The sequence below is a fragment of the Seriola aureovittata genome, chromosome 2 (assembly GCF_021018895.1).
Source record: "Seriola aureovittata isolate HTS-2021-v1 ecotype China chromosome 2, ASM2101889v1, whole genome shotgun sequence".
NCBI lineage: Eukaryota > Metazoa > Chordata > Actinopteri > Carangiformes > Carangidae > Seriola > Seriola aureovittata.
In genome coordinates this window covers 399,606-414,630 of record NC_079365.1, presented here as the reverse complement: position 1 = coordinate 414,630, position 15,025 = coordinate 399,606, and the positions used below count along the sequence as shown (strand labels likewise).

Genomic DNA, 15,025 nt, shown 5'->3' with positions numbered 1-15,025 from the left:
ATAATATTAAAAAGTTAGAAGTAGATTCAGACCCCGAGCCCCAAAAGAGTACACCTGTAAAAAATTTGTCTTTAAGAGGAATTTAAAATAGGATAGAGAGATAGCCAGTCTAATCTCCTCAGGGAGGTTGTTCCAAAGAGGGGGGCCTGAACAGAGAAGGAGAAGCTAGGAGCTAACAGAGCTTTGACTGAGGACCTCAGGTTGCGGCTGTGATTGGTTGTATTTTACACTAAATGACCATGGATGGTGAGTATGAACAGGGGTTGATCACAGCCAACTTAAAAGAAAGAAAGAAAATTGAATAGAAAATATATAGAAGTACATTTTTGTTTCTAATGATTTATAAAATCAGCTCTGATTAACATTTCTACATTGTCTCGTGTGTGTGTGCATGTGTGTTGTGTTTACAGAGGCTGGTTTCCATGAACATGCCTCTGAACAGTGATGGAACAGTCACCTTCAACGCCACCCTGTTTGCTCTGGTTAGAACTGCACTGAAAATAAAGACAGAAGGTCTGTGTCATTAAATGTCTTCGGTATATTTATGTCATTTATAATCAATATGAACTGGAAATGAAATTGAAATGAAATTTTCTGACATGGTACCAAAATTACAAATAATGAAGCAGGACTCATTAAAGTAGCTATTATGGACATTTTTATAATAATTAATGGAATGACTGTGGAAAACAAGCTGATGTGAAAGGTGTCTTAGCTTTATAGTGAGTTTCAGGTCATTGTTGATCCAGACACAGCTTTACTGTTCTGGTTCACTCTCATAGCGTTTTCAGAGAAACCTCTGTAAAAAGCCACCAACAGCAGACAGACTCAGTCAGAGTGCAGCTGGTGAACATAGTGGAGCATTTAGCCACTAAAGAGGAGCTGGTGTAGACCAAACACAGAGCTTAAATAGAGGGAACACTGAACTGGTCGATCACGCAGGAGGGAGGATATGACACAAGTATGTTTGATTTATATTCTTTCAGTTTCACATCAGTCACAGTTCAGAAACACCATCAACACTCACAGTGGATTCTCCAGACAACGACCTGCTCTAGTCACACATGTGCTTTAAACTGAACCTTTCACATGCTATCCATGACATTAATTTAATGTCATTAATAATGACTACAAAAAAAAATCCCATAAAAAAATTCCACAAGTATTGGTGGCTTTCTTACAAAAATTAAAGACAAGAATTTATGTTTATTTTCACCGTAGTGAGTAAAGTAAATGAAATAAAATAAGTGAAGTAAGATAGTGAGACACTGTTGCAGTCAGTCTGCTTTCTACGTTTTTATCAGTGTAAGGATGAGATACAACTTTATTGAGCCCAGAGGGAGAATTCTAGTGTTAAAGCAGGATAACATATTTACGTGATAGGCTATGGTAAAAAAAATGGTAAACATATTGTACAGTATATGGAATATAAACGTATGTAAAGTGAGATGTAAGCATAGTAGTAGTAGCCTATACAGGATGAGAAAATTCCTGGATAAATTTTGAATGTGCCTGCTGCTTGTACTTCACTCTTCACATTTCAATCTGTACAAAGGACTTTACTTTGAGTTTCATTAATCTCGTAGAGACTTATCCTTACACTGACCTCAGTCACTGCAGGTGTCCCTCAAAAAGCCCTTTGAAGCTGTCACAACTGGTCAAAATAACCTCACACTGATGGTTTCAAACCCAAATTTGTCCCCACAACCATAGCAAGACATGTATACACACATGTACATGCCCTTACAGAAGTTGATCTGCAATAAAGCTATACCATCAGTATAGCTCTTCCACAGTCATTTCAAGTGACAGCCTAATTATATTAATTAAAGAGTGACATTTTCTTTAAAACAGTAGATTAGTATCTGAGCCACCTTCAGTGGGAGGTTGAAGGAACAGAGATGGCTCCAGACGAGCTTCCTCTCAGGTGAGTGGCTCTCTGGAGACACATCTCTGCTTCAGACTAGAGAGGTGAAGAAACGGCACTGAGCAACATTTTTCCTCCTCAGCTGCTACATGACTGTTACTGGAACCTATAGTTTGACTCGTAGCTTCGTTATGTGTGATACTTGGTTATTGATGATTTTATGAATTTGTCCGTGGATCTCAGTCATTTCCTTAATCTCATTCTGCTTTTTCCTTTCATCAGGTAACTTTGAAAAAGCCAATGAGGAGCTAAGGGCAATTATCAAAAAGATCTGGAAGCGCACCAGCATGAAGTTACTGGATCAGGTCATCCCACCTATTGGAGGTCAGTGTTCAACAACAAGGCAGTCGTCAGGAAACACACCACCATACATTGACCTGTTCCCGTTCTTCTTTACCTCAGTGTGGACTTCAGGTTCCACGGGAGCTGAGGTCCATACAGAGTTAAAGAAGAATTAAGAGAATGTAGAAGGCATGAACTTCTTTAGCTTTCTGAGAAAAAAAAAAAGATTTATTCTGAAGGAGTCAAAGCTTTATTAAACTGAAGGACTAACATACTGTGAATACAGTTCCTATCAAATGCAGAGAAAGTCTGAAAAGGAAGATTCATATGTGGAAAAATGACATGATCTATCTTTCACATGACCACACAATGGAGAGAAGATGGCACATTAAATTTGATGTAAAATTATTGATTAAGTTAAACTGTATGTAGCCCAGTCTAAAAAACAATGTTTCAGAGAAATAATAATTGACAAATAATTAAGATAAATATGTTCTTAAAAAGATATGAAATGTCACAATAAAATCTGTTCATTGTGTTTTTAAAAAACAGTTCAAAAGGGATTAAAAAATCAGAGATATAAGCAGACTAATAAGTCTTCGTCATCGAGATAATAAACTTCATTGAAATTGAAACAGATTTGTTTACAGTAAACAAACAGTAGCATGGTCAGCTCATAACCTAATCTCAGAGGGTGTTAAGTTGTCTATCTTTTTTTTCTTAGTTGCATTGGTAGTTAGGATCTTGACAGCCCTATCTGAAAGGTAGAGATGCGGGATGTAATGGCGAATCTGTAGATGGAAGCCATGGGCTAAAGGAGACAATAATGATACTCAATGGACCTGAAGATACTCTTGGACCCGCTGGATGAGTAGAAGTCCCTCATTTAGCTTAACTCCATTGCGACTGTTATTGCCAGCCTGTACCCTCATTGACTGGTCAACTTGTCAACCACTGCCCTGCTCTTCACTTTTCACTCATGCTGCAGATGAGAACTGATGTATTTGTGAGTAGTGACTAACCAGTGCACATGCTTTTATTTTCTTTGCTTGCAGTAGCAAGTGAATCGGCCATTTGTTTTGGTCACAACGCTCCCAACGACGGTTCAACTTTTTTGGTTTAAAGGATACTATTTTATTTTTGGTTGCAAACTTGAGTGCATGCTAGCGTGTGTGTGCCCATTGCGAAGCTGAAATCTGAACTTAAAGGGTAATTATTGATAAGATTGATGTTACAACCTGCAGATGTTTAGGAAAAAGAGAAGCAACATTTTGATGATGGTATCAAGCGAGTACTGCCGTTTATTGTTTAGCACCAACAAAAACGGTACAACCACAACACAAATGAATCGCTCGGCAAAGAACAAAAGGAAAGGGCGGCGGGTGGCACCAAAACATAAAACAAACAAAACAAACCCCGCTTCGTAACCTGACCAATCCCTACCTATTATACCAGAACACAATGAAAATAAAACCCTATCTCTCGTTTTACCTGTCAAACAAAAATTACAGTCTAGCAGCCACCCATAACCTAGTGTTGCTAGGATAAACTAATAAACAGGGAAGAACACAGATAACCTAAACTAAAACTAAAGCCCAAGATCCCCAAATTTCGAAACTAGTGCCCCCACGAATTAACATTCATAATCACGAAGCCACTCCAGAAGAGCTACGGCACACACGTTGACAGTTACACAGTTACAACAACAAGGCACAGAGGCGGACTGCTCAGATAAAATCACAGCCCCCCCAGCCATTTCCACGAGGCAGCCTTTATATGGCTGAGGATGGGACCAGGCAGGCTTGTGATAGGCAGCTGGGACCAACGCCGCAGGAGGGGAGGGACCAGCCGATAATGACGACCACCCAGGCACAGGCAGAGAGGGGCGAGGACGATGAGAGGATCCTCTTCTGGAGCAGCAGAAGATCGATCAATCCAGCCTTAATTCAAAAGGGGAAGACTGCACCATACCACATAACACACAACAACAGGAGCTGTACCCGGAGCCCATAACAATTGACTTGAACTGAAAACTTTTGGAAAGTGTTACATTGTAAGGGGAAGCACTTTTAAGTGTTTTGGGACACTTTTAGTTAACTCAGTTCTTCATTTGAATTTAAAGTACTGTGTCATTATGTCATATTTGCACTTCTATAAGGTATTTACCTTTCATTAAGGTGTGTTCTGAGTTAAAAAGGTAACACTAAGGGAAAAAAATTCTTAATTGGATTTAAAATATATATTTTACATTTTTCCTGTTAAGTGGAGGCAATGCCATTTAATTAAAATTTATAGATAAGTTTAAAAGGGTACAAAACAATTAATTTTCTCTACTGTTACACAGGCTAGCACGGTCAGCCATAAATAAAAGTAACCAGTGCCCTGCCCATATAGTTGCATGGAAGGGTGTTACATGTACTCTGAGTGACAGATGTGGGTCATATGACACAACTCAAGTCAAACTGAAGTCACAAATCTGAAGACTTGGGCAATGACTGAGAAACCTGGAGGGGCTTGATTGGGAGGAACAGCCTCTCTGATCGGAACCTGAGTGGTGCTATGTTATTGGACTTGGCCATGAGGAACACCATTTTCGAACATAATGTAAGTGTACTTGGTACTAGAGCAGCTTTGGACAATGGTTGATGATCGACTTTGTGGTCGTATCATATGTTTTGGACACTCGGGTGAAGAGAGGGGTAGAGCTGTCAACTGATGACCACCTGGTAGTGAGTTGGATCAGATGGTGGGTAAAGCTGCCAGACAGACCTGGTAAACCCAAGCGTGTAGGGAGGGTGAGCTGGGAACATCTGGTAGAGGCCCCTGTCCGTGAAGTCTTGAACTCGCACCTCTGAAAGAATTTCTAATGCATCCTGGGGGAGGTTGGGGACATAGAGTACGAGTGGGCCATGTTCAAAGCTTCCATTGCAGAAGTAGTGGTTAGGAGTTGTGGCCTCAAGGTCATTGGCGCCTGTTGAGGTGGCATCCTAAGAACCCGCTGGTGGATGCCAGAGATTAGGGAAGCCATCACGCTGAAGAAGGAGGCCTTTAGGGCTTGAATGGCCCAGGGGTCTCCAGAAGCAGCGGATGTTCAGGGAGGTGATGGAGGAAGACTTTCGTTTGGCCTCAAGGAAGTTATGGCAAATCATTTGGCGACTCAGTAAGGAGAAGCAGAGCTTGACCCCTGTGCCCTGGCTGTGTTCAGTTGGGGAGGAGAACTGCTGACCCGGACTGGAGGTGTCATTGAGCGGTGAAAACAATACTTTGAGGAACTCCTGAACCCATCTAACACATCCTCCATGGAGGAGGCAGAGTGTGAAGACTCAGGGAAAGTGTCATCTAGTCATGGGATAATATGAAAATTTCAGGTCACAATTATCCTGGCCAAAAATAATTACTATTAATAATTATTATTATTCACGATATTGCAATAATATTGAAAATATGCTTTACACTCTTAAAATGGCTCTAAAATGTATTGAAATGACTTTGCCTTACCTTTTGGGACACATCTTTTTATTAGTGAAGATCCTGTTGTGTGAGAATGTGCCCACAGGCACTGAACACTCTCTCAGAGGGAACACTGGCTGCAGGTCTGAATATAAGCCTGTGTGCAACCCGGGATAGGTGAGGCATTTCCCCTGCATGACCAGTCCACCACCGCAATCGGTCCTCAGCGGCTTCAATGGATGGAAGATACATGTATAGCTTCACCTCTGCTCTCACCTGTGATGAAAGAGACACAGACACATACACACGTGCGTACACACACGCACACACACACACAGACACACACACCACTTATATATATGTTATATTCATATATTGTACTTAACACAGCAGTTGACAAAATAACTTCTCCCCCTTCCCTTGGGGATAAATAATCTAGATCTCATCATCATTTCAGCTCACCACTTCTTCTGGGGTACTGTCTTCTTCTTCTGCTCTCTGCTGCCTTTTTGCAATGATCTTCTTCAGCAACCCAGCCAGTCCATTACTTGTCCCTTTGTCAGTAGGGGTGGCAGCAAGCTCTGTTGGTTTACGTTCCTGTCTCACTTTTACAGGTGCCAGTTGTAGGGCCTCCTGTACACAGTTGTTGACTGTTGTTTTTTTAGCATCCTCTGCAGAATACCTTGAGTCAAGGTCCTCCCTCATCATCCTCCTTGATAGCAGAGAGTGTGACCCCGGTCTCTGGGCATCTAGGAAGTGGCTAAGAGGGCCAAGGAGCTCACACACTTGCTTCGTGATGGTGATGTCAGAGTCCTTTGGCATCAAGTGGCATGCCCCTCTTTCACCTGCTAGAGTGGCACGATTGCCTGTTGTTGGCTGAGGAACCGTTCCAACATCTTATATGTTGATCCCACATCGTGGATCAGTGACTGCAGTGGGAGCTCCAGAGCTACTAGCTTAGCCTTCAACACCTGCTTTCACCTGCTACATTACCTAAATAATGTAAGTGTATTTAGTGTTCACAACACACAGCATCATAACGTAACAAATATTTGGATAAACGTCAACGTCAGTATAACTTATAACGTTACATTACGTTAAGTAACTGTAACTGACAGTAACATATGACCAGAGCTGGATGGTTGTCACGGAAATGGGAGCTCAAATTGGAGATGTTGAAAGGAGACCAATTGTCGAACCTCAGATTCAGGAGACGCAATGCAAATTCCGTCCTGGCTGTGGAATAATGGAACAGCTCTTTACTTGTGGCGCATCCAAGGTGAGGAGTGTGTCATCTTTGAGAACCTCAGAACTGCATCTTTGCTTTTTGCAGATGATGTGGTTCTGTTGGCCTCATCAGAGCGTGACTTCCAGTGCTCACTGGGGCGGTTTGCAGCAGAGTGTGAAGCGAGAGAGTCAGCACCTCCAAGTCTGAGGCCATGGTTCTCAGCCAGAAGTCCCTGGAGGGATTATATATCCCATCTGGCCTGGGAACACCTCAGGATCCTCCAAGAGGAACTGGAAAGCATTGCCGGAGAGAGGGATGCTGGAACCTCCTGCTTAGCCTGCTGTCACTGCGACCTGACCCCAGAAGCAGAAGATAATGGATGTAGCGGACATACCTGGCCTGGCATCAGTCACAAGCCATTGTAAGGACCTGTAGAGTTATGGATCCAAAACTGATTGATATGAAACAGAGACAAAGCAATCTTTTATTTTTATAAGCCAAGTCAAAACCAACTGAACCAAAACAACAGAGGTGCCTCAGAACTTTTAATTATTTTCCCATTTTGAAGATTTTTGACAGTCATCCGGTCAATGGCACTCTCATTATCCAGCAAAAGTTGAGCGCATTAGGGTTTATTTCACATCAACACGCAAGAGAAGCAGGCAGATAACACATCTTCCCATGACCGCCTGCAGAGAAGCCTACAAAAAATCAATAGTGCCCAATAGAGAAAGTCTACTGGCAAACTTCACCAAAGCTGAACCACTGAGACACCGGCAGAATCAGTAATCGTGATAACGGGACACGGCCTCCAGGAAAATCCACCTCCAGGGTTACCACAGCAACCTCAGCCACCTGGGTTCCAGCCAAGGGTCTCCTGCTACAGCGCAACCCACAGTAGGCCAGTCTTAACATAAAGAAATATAACTATATGTACCCAAAAAATTTCATTCATAGAAGTAGTGATCATTAGCCGGATAGCCATAGTGTATAGCCATAACATATTCTCTCCCACCATTTCCAAATCATCACGCAGTCCATTCTATTATTATATTATCTTGATGATAATTCATTGTTGTCCTTCCTGAGGACTGGTGCCCCCTTCTCAACAAGAGCAAATTCTTAATTGTGGTATTCACGCTACATGGATGGATGGATGGATCTTTGAGATCCAGGGCTATTCACAAAACAAATGCCCAAGCCTAATGCCCCCCATATTAGTAATGTAGGCTATCAATCATATTAATGAATTAAACAATAAATCTTAACCTTCAGCCTCAAATCAAAATGAATGGATGGAATATTAGCATGATCAATCATTATTATTGCCTTTACCTACATTGGTTATTGTGTAGTATAGGCTAACATAGTTGGCAGTATACAATTATATTTATTGCTTTTATTCTGATAGCCACAGTGAGAGAGAGGATGACATGCAGGAAGGGCCACAGGTAGGACTCAAACCCGTGCCACTGCGTTTATGAGTAAACTAAGATGATATGGGCCAGGTGAGCTATCAGAACCCCATACTACTGACTTTACCTGAGGAAAGCAGGCATACGTCTATTTTCTCACAGCACACAGAACTTGTCAGTTTCTACTCATTGATAAACTTCTCCAGACTTGTTTGATCTGAGACATGACTGAACTTGATTCTTACCAGTAACATCAGACTTGAGACATGCACTCATGTGACTTACTCCGTCTTCTGCTGAGTGGATGTTACATTTTTAAAAGGAATTAATTGAATGAAAGACTACAAGATAAAATGAATTCAAATATCATTGCTTACAACAATGCTGGGTGAGAACCACACCAGCAATTTCTGTCTCTGGAGAAAGATACTTCGCAGCCTGTTCATACATACTGATTATTACAACATACTACTGATTATTTCAACATACCGATTATTACAACATCACAATTATTACAAAGTACTGCTAGTCTTAAATGAAGATAAAATATGTATTGCTCTTAGAGCCTGAAAACTGTCAATATGTGCATACGTTTTTTTCCAAGCTATTTGTAACTTGAATATCTTCGCCTCTCCACACTTTAATTAATTTCTGTTTTTTAACAGATGATGAAGTGACAGTGGGAAAGTTTTATGCCACTTTCCTGATCCAGGATTATTTCAGGAAACTGAAGAAGCGACAGGAGGAGTATTACGGCTTCAGGCCCACAAATAAAAATGCCACTCATGAGATCCAGGTCAGTGGAAGTATTTAGTTATTATTTAATCTCAGCCAGTTGCACCCATTTCATTCATTTAAATGTCATTCATAATGTTAAATAAAATCAGTAAAAAAAAAAACATTGTGTCATAATCATGAAGTTATGAGGTAGTACTCAGTAACTCTCATAACAGGGTTTCAGGGTTTACTTAGTTTTTAGTCTGTGGTTTTACAGCTCAAAGTATCAGAGTCTAAACTTTCTCTGGAAGCTCATTATCAATATTTAATGTACATTTTTTATTTATACTTTGTTTAGTGGTATGAGCTGTTAAATTACCATGTTATATTTGGTGTAAATCAACTCATATACATTGTTGTTAAAATGTTTTTTAATTAACTTACCAACACATGATTCAAGTTTCGGCATATGTAATCCATCCTCATTCCATGTGCTCCAGATTCATCAGTATTTAAATTGAATTTAAAATGATACACTTTATTCATGTCTCATGGTGTCTTTGAAATTATGTGCTGTCGTCTGGAAGTTACAGCATTGGACATTGCTCTTTCAAAAAGATTTGGCGGGAACAATTTCTATGACATCTCCAGGAGGCGGATCCAAAACAATTTTCAACTACTGTATTTCATCAAATAGTCAGCAGGGCCTTTATTCACATCATCTGCAGAAAGTAACAGGTCTTTATTAGAGGCAGGTCTTTATTTCTAACTCTCAGTTTGATATGTAGGAGTAATCATGCAGGTATTTTATTTATATATACTTTAATATACACAAACCTCTTTATATACAAACTTTATAGACATATCCTCCATATCTTACACCAGAATTGACCCACAGATGAGCCACAGTCTAAGACATGCACAATGTGTCTGAATGAGTTTCTTCTTCTTCTGTGTTGTTCAGGCAGGACTGAGGAACATCGAGGAAGAGGCAGCTCCAGAACTCCACAGGACCATCTCTGGAGACCTGGTGTCTGAAGAGGATCTGGACCAAGGAGATGCTGCTGCAGACATCATCTTCAGGGTAACAGGACAGGAGGGGAGAGAGATGGAGTGACAGCTGAAGTACCTCCCCTGTCTTCAGTGGTCCAAGAGAGCCTATCTGAAAACAATGATAACCTGCTACTGAACTCCAAACTAACTTTCCACTGGGAACATGGGTGGAACTTTCACTTCACTATTGGGGGGATGGGGTGTGCGGTGTGTGGGTGGGGTGGGGTGGGGTGGTATAAACAGAAATAATTCTCACAGCAGTGCTATGAAGAGGTCTATGCGGCGCATCGCACAAACAGTATACGCCACTCGGCTGTTCATGCTAGAAACCAGAAGCGCATTTCTCCAGTGGTCAAAAAGCAGTTCTGTTCCTTCCTTAATCACACATAGAGCCTTTATAATAACCTCATGAATTTATAACACAGAGCTTTCTGTGTGTTTGGTCATTGCTTCTTTTGCAACAATGAAATTAAGATGGCCATCAACTTGTGAGGAGGGGCTTTTCTTTGTGTGTGTCTGCTCCTCTGTCTCTCTCTCTGTTTAGATTCTCAGATTTATTTACTTAACCCCTTCGTACTTGTATAAAATGTGTAAAGAGGAAATTACTTCACAAAAACACTGATAAACAAAAGCTGAGCAAACTGTCTTACTGTCTCTGCTCCCTGCCTCTCTGTGCTCAGCTCTGTTCTCTCTGTCTCCTTTAGTTCCATAAGCACTTCATTCCTTTCTTATGAAGATTTCATCAAATGGTGGTTAATATTTCAGGGGGATTACTGGCGTTTTGCTGCTCTAAAGAACAATCATATGACCTTTTTCCTTTTCTCTGATCCACAGAGTGGCCAGTGGACTAAACCAACATATTATATTACTTGAATTTACGTACATAAATTTACAATAATATACTGAGGGGGACAACCCTCGGGAAGGGGGGGACATGTCATGTAATGACGTGTAATGTGTGTGAAGTTGTATTGACATGTATCTTCACTATGACCTGTGCTGTCCCATCTTCACAGAGACAGGGCAGTCTCTTTGGAAACCTCTCAGACCCTTTCTCTGTGGAGGGTGACATTGCTGGTCAGGCCACCAACCAGCGCCCCCTGCAGATGGCAGAGGGAGTCATCAACAACAACATCAACAGCAACGCCAGTCACAGGTTTGCGCATCCAGCACCATTATTACGAGATTATAATAATATAACATTATAATTATTATTATAAGATAACATGCTTCAATCTGTGCAGTCAGGGCTCCTTCATTTTCATATTGCAGTGTATACTGGTTATACACAGATTAATATTTATATAACTGTTTATGATTAAGATTATTTTTTAAATCAAAGACTGTGATTGAAGAAAAATATGATTTATTCAATGATAACCACATGTTTAAATAACATGACATAAAAAAAAGTAAAACAAAAATATTTAAAGGTGTGATGTGTAAGAGCTGGCCAGATCTGGCCAGAATTTTAATTTAAAATGTTCAAGCCACACTGATGATATCATGACCAATACCTCCATCTCTTGTAGAGATATCTTATCCTATCTATCTACTGAAATGAGCATGCTAACCAACTAGCTGTGTCCCGCACCGTGTTGTAATACCACTTTATGACACTAGATGCTGTGTGAGTCAGTGTAGCATCTAGTGTGCCCTCAGTCCCATGAAGAAGAACAATTTCCTCTAGAGCTTGAAGTAATGCTCCCGAAAAAAAAAAAAAAAAAAAAAAAGCTCCTGGCTAGCATCACAGAAACACAGAGATGGCTGAAGCTCCTTGAAAGCGATCTTTATCTCCATCCCGAAGGACAGCTCCAACAAGAAACCAGGTTGAACGTCAAAGAAAAGAAGAAAACATGACTACATCCCGGTGTGGCTTCCCACCACTGGAGAAAGTTCCAAGATGTTTGATGCCGAGCTTGCAACTTTTCTTTTAAACTGGTAAGTAACATTTAATGATGGTCTGTAGCGAAAAGTATCATTGATACACCATATTGACAAACGTTTCAAATGGCATAAATGTATGATATTGATCCAGTCCACAGATGTTTAGCGATTTAGTAGAATTTAGCCTGTTCCAGAACCAGTGGGTTCAGGATCTGCTTCTTTCCCTCAGCTGTCACCCTGCTCCACTCTGCACCATGTCTGTACCACTGTGATTATATCAGAGCCACAGTGTATACTGTACATGTTCATTCTGCTGATACATAATAATGAATATTTATACCACAGTTATACCACTGCCTAATACTGTATTTATTTTAGCATATTCATATCTATCCTTACTATTTATTATACACACACAACAGACCTAACATGTTTGAATATAAAGAACTTGTATGATCTAAACAAACTGTCCTATCACGTTTGTCTGTATCAGGACCAGAATTCCACTCCAGTCATCCACAATGATGGACCGGCACCTGCTTTTTCTTCTGCAACTGGCCTCATCAATCATCAACAAACACATTACAGTAACACCTTGGAATATTATCATTGCACAGAACACATGTCTATACTTTGAGCTTTTGCACATCCCATAATCAATACCTTTTGCACATGCTGCCCAGCAGGAGTTTTGTCATTCTAAAACACTTTTGTACAAGTATTTTTGTGTAATATCTTTTTCATTATATTATTTTGTCATATATGTATCTATGTATATTTATCTTTTTGACTAATGCATGATTTTGCCTTTTGATTGTTATTTCCTATTATGTTTATTGTATACTGCACCAAACACCATGCCAAATGTCCTGTAAGTGAAAATCTACCTGGCAATAAACCTTATTTTCTGATTCTGTTTTTGTGATTATGTCAAAACAACAATATGATTGGATATAATAATAATTTGATAGGTGAAAAAAATTAAAAGTTGCCACCTATGGATGTGGAGTAAGTAGCATGATCTTACACATTATACCTTTAACATGCAAGTCAAGAAGCAGAGCCCTGTCAAGTGACATAGATTAAAATAAGTAAAGAGAACAGGTCACCACACTGGACTTTATGATGAGTTTGTTACTTGCATCAAATCATCTCTCTTCTTCTTCTCCCATTCTTTCCTCAGCTTGTATTAACAGAGTTGGCCTCTGACCTTTGACTTCAGCAACATGGAGACTATAAGAGGTTGAACTGTGCTGCCCATCCTCCCAGCCCTGCTGTCACCAACCCGGATGAGGATCTCTAACATTGAGACACGCAGCACCACAGACACCATCTGTCACAAAGACTATTGTTCTTTTTTCCATTAAATTATTAAACAGTGTGATTTAAACATTTTACACAATATTTTTTTTAAACTTTTTTTCCGTGACCCCCTTTTGTCAGTGGTCACTGAACAGGATGTGTTTTAGACTAAATGTCAGTAACGTTTAAACATATCAGTGAAGTTGTCTGTATCTGTTGTTTGGATCACTGGAGACATTATCATGATTCATTAGAGCTTTGTCTCTGACTGAAGAAGAAATAATTCGGTGTGACATTAAAGGCAAATGGACGTCAAGTCTGTTCATTCATCAGTTTGAGGTCTATTATTCTGCTGATGTAGGGAGGATATATGAACAATACCAAGAGATAAAGATCAGACAAAAGTCAAAGGTCACAGGTGCACATGTTAGATTAGAGAAAACATGAGAAAGAAGAAACATTTAAATTCACATATAATCACCCAAATATCAATTTCATTCCACTGTGAGTAAATCCTTCCAATTTTTCCTAAAGTTATTCCCAAAAAACTGGGAATAAATAATGCATTAGAAATGCATTGGGATTTTCTTTAGAAACCCACCTTTTTTCTACAAAATTTCACCTTTTTTCTGAGTCACCCAGCTCTGTCATACCTGCACGTAGAAATGTGATTCAAACTATAAAACGGAGGAAAACTTCTGCTCTCTCAAAAAGACGTGAACAGTTTTTACATAACATGTAAACTTTTCAAACTGTGAGCACTCAAAGGAGGAGTGCAAATCACTTTTTCTTCAAAGTTAGAGTGAAAGCGTCAGTTGGCTAGAGTGCGTGAAGCAGTAAAAAATAACCTTTATTTTTATTTTTAACTCGAGCTCGCGGCCAAACCGTAAAAAGGAGACAAATAATTCTTTCTGAAAATGTAGACATAGTTGTTGGGATTCATAAAATGTAACTTTGACAGGCAGGGTCTGCACAAAATTTAAACGGGGGTGCCAAGTCCGGCAGCAATACCTGTCTCACTCTCATTGACACCTAATGTAATCGTCTTTTTTTTTCAAAAGAATCTCACTCTGTCTTCGCACTGAGCTTACTCACTCATTTTAAGGAATATCTGAATAAAATAGAGACTGTAGAAACTTCTGGCTTCAGTGTCTGGCACGGTCTTTTCAGTTTATGAAAAGAAGTAACGGTTTTCTCATAATTTGCAGTTGTTTGAAGCTATGTAGAAGCCAAATTCTGGGCAGATTTTGACATTGCCATGGCAACGGCAGCTCCTGACCTGTGTGCGTGCGTGCGTGTGCCTAGCAACCAGATAACCAACTCTCCAAGCTCCGCTAGCTTTACATTAGCCGCATGTTAGGTCTTAAATCACATTTAGTTAGGTCTTAAATATGTAAGTCCATTTACTGCTTCCTTCGTTGCTTTTTTTTTTGTTTTGTTAAAAGAGTGAATGAAGTTGTGACGGTCTCCGCTGAGACAGAGGAGAGGAGAAGCTACTAGCCCTCTCTCGCTGTCACTTCTAGTCGCGTTGCTCTCCTCCCCAGTAATGTTAAATTTAGCACAGAAAAAAACATAATAGTGGTAATTTAAATAGCGGTTCATGGGATTTATTAACCCTCAGGGGTCCCTCTGTCCTTTTTTGGACATTTTCTTCACTTTTCCTTTTTGATTTGCTGATCATTTTGGCTGTGTTACAGCTGAAGGTATGGATTTCTGCAAGAAAGTGTCTTTTTTGACATATTTTTAAAATCTAATGTCAGTTAC

The 15,025-nt window shown here is 40.1% G+C and overlaps 1 protein-coding gene across 1 annotated transcript in view; it reads left to right on the top strand.

Annotated features, from left to right (window-relative positions):
- Positions 1 to 13,593, top strand: part of LOC130187049 (dihydropyridine-sensitive L-type skeletal muscle calcium channel subunit alpha-1-like) — a 93,086-nt gene extending 79,493 nt beyond the window's left edge. The window contains exons 38-43 of the mRNA XM_056404485.1: positions 411 to 513; positions 2,150 to 2,251; positions 8,968 to 9,098; positions 9,984 to 10,103; positions 11,089 to 11,228; positions 13,143 to 13,593. Of these exons, the coding sequence (XP_056260460.1) occupies positions 411 to 513; positions 2,150 to 2,251; positions 8,968 to 9,098; positions 9,984 to 10,103; positions 11,089 to 11,228; positions 13,143 to 13,152 (606 nt within the window). The 3' untranslated portion in view covers positions 13,153 to 13,593. The remainder of the gene's footprint in view (positions 1 to 410; positions 514 to 2,149; positions 2,252 to 8,967; positions 9,099 to 9,983; positions 10,104 to 11,088; positions 11,229 to 13,142) is intronic.
- Positions 13,594 to 15,025: the final 1,432 nt, after the last annotated feature.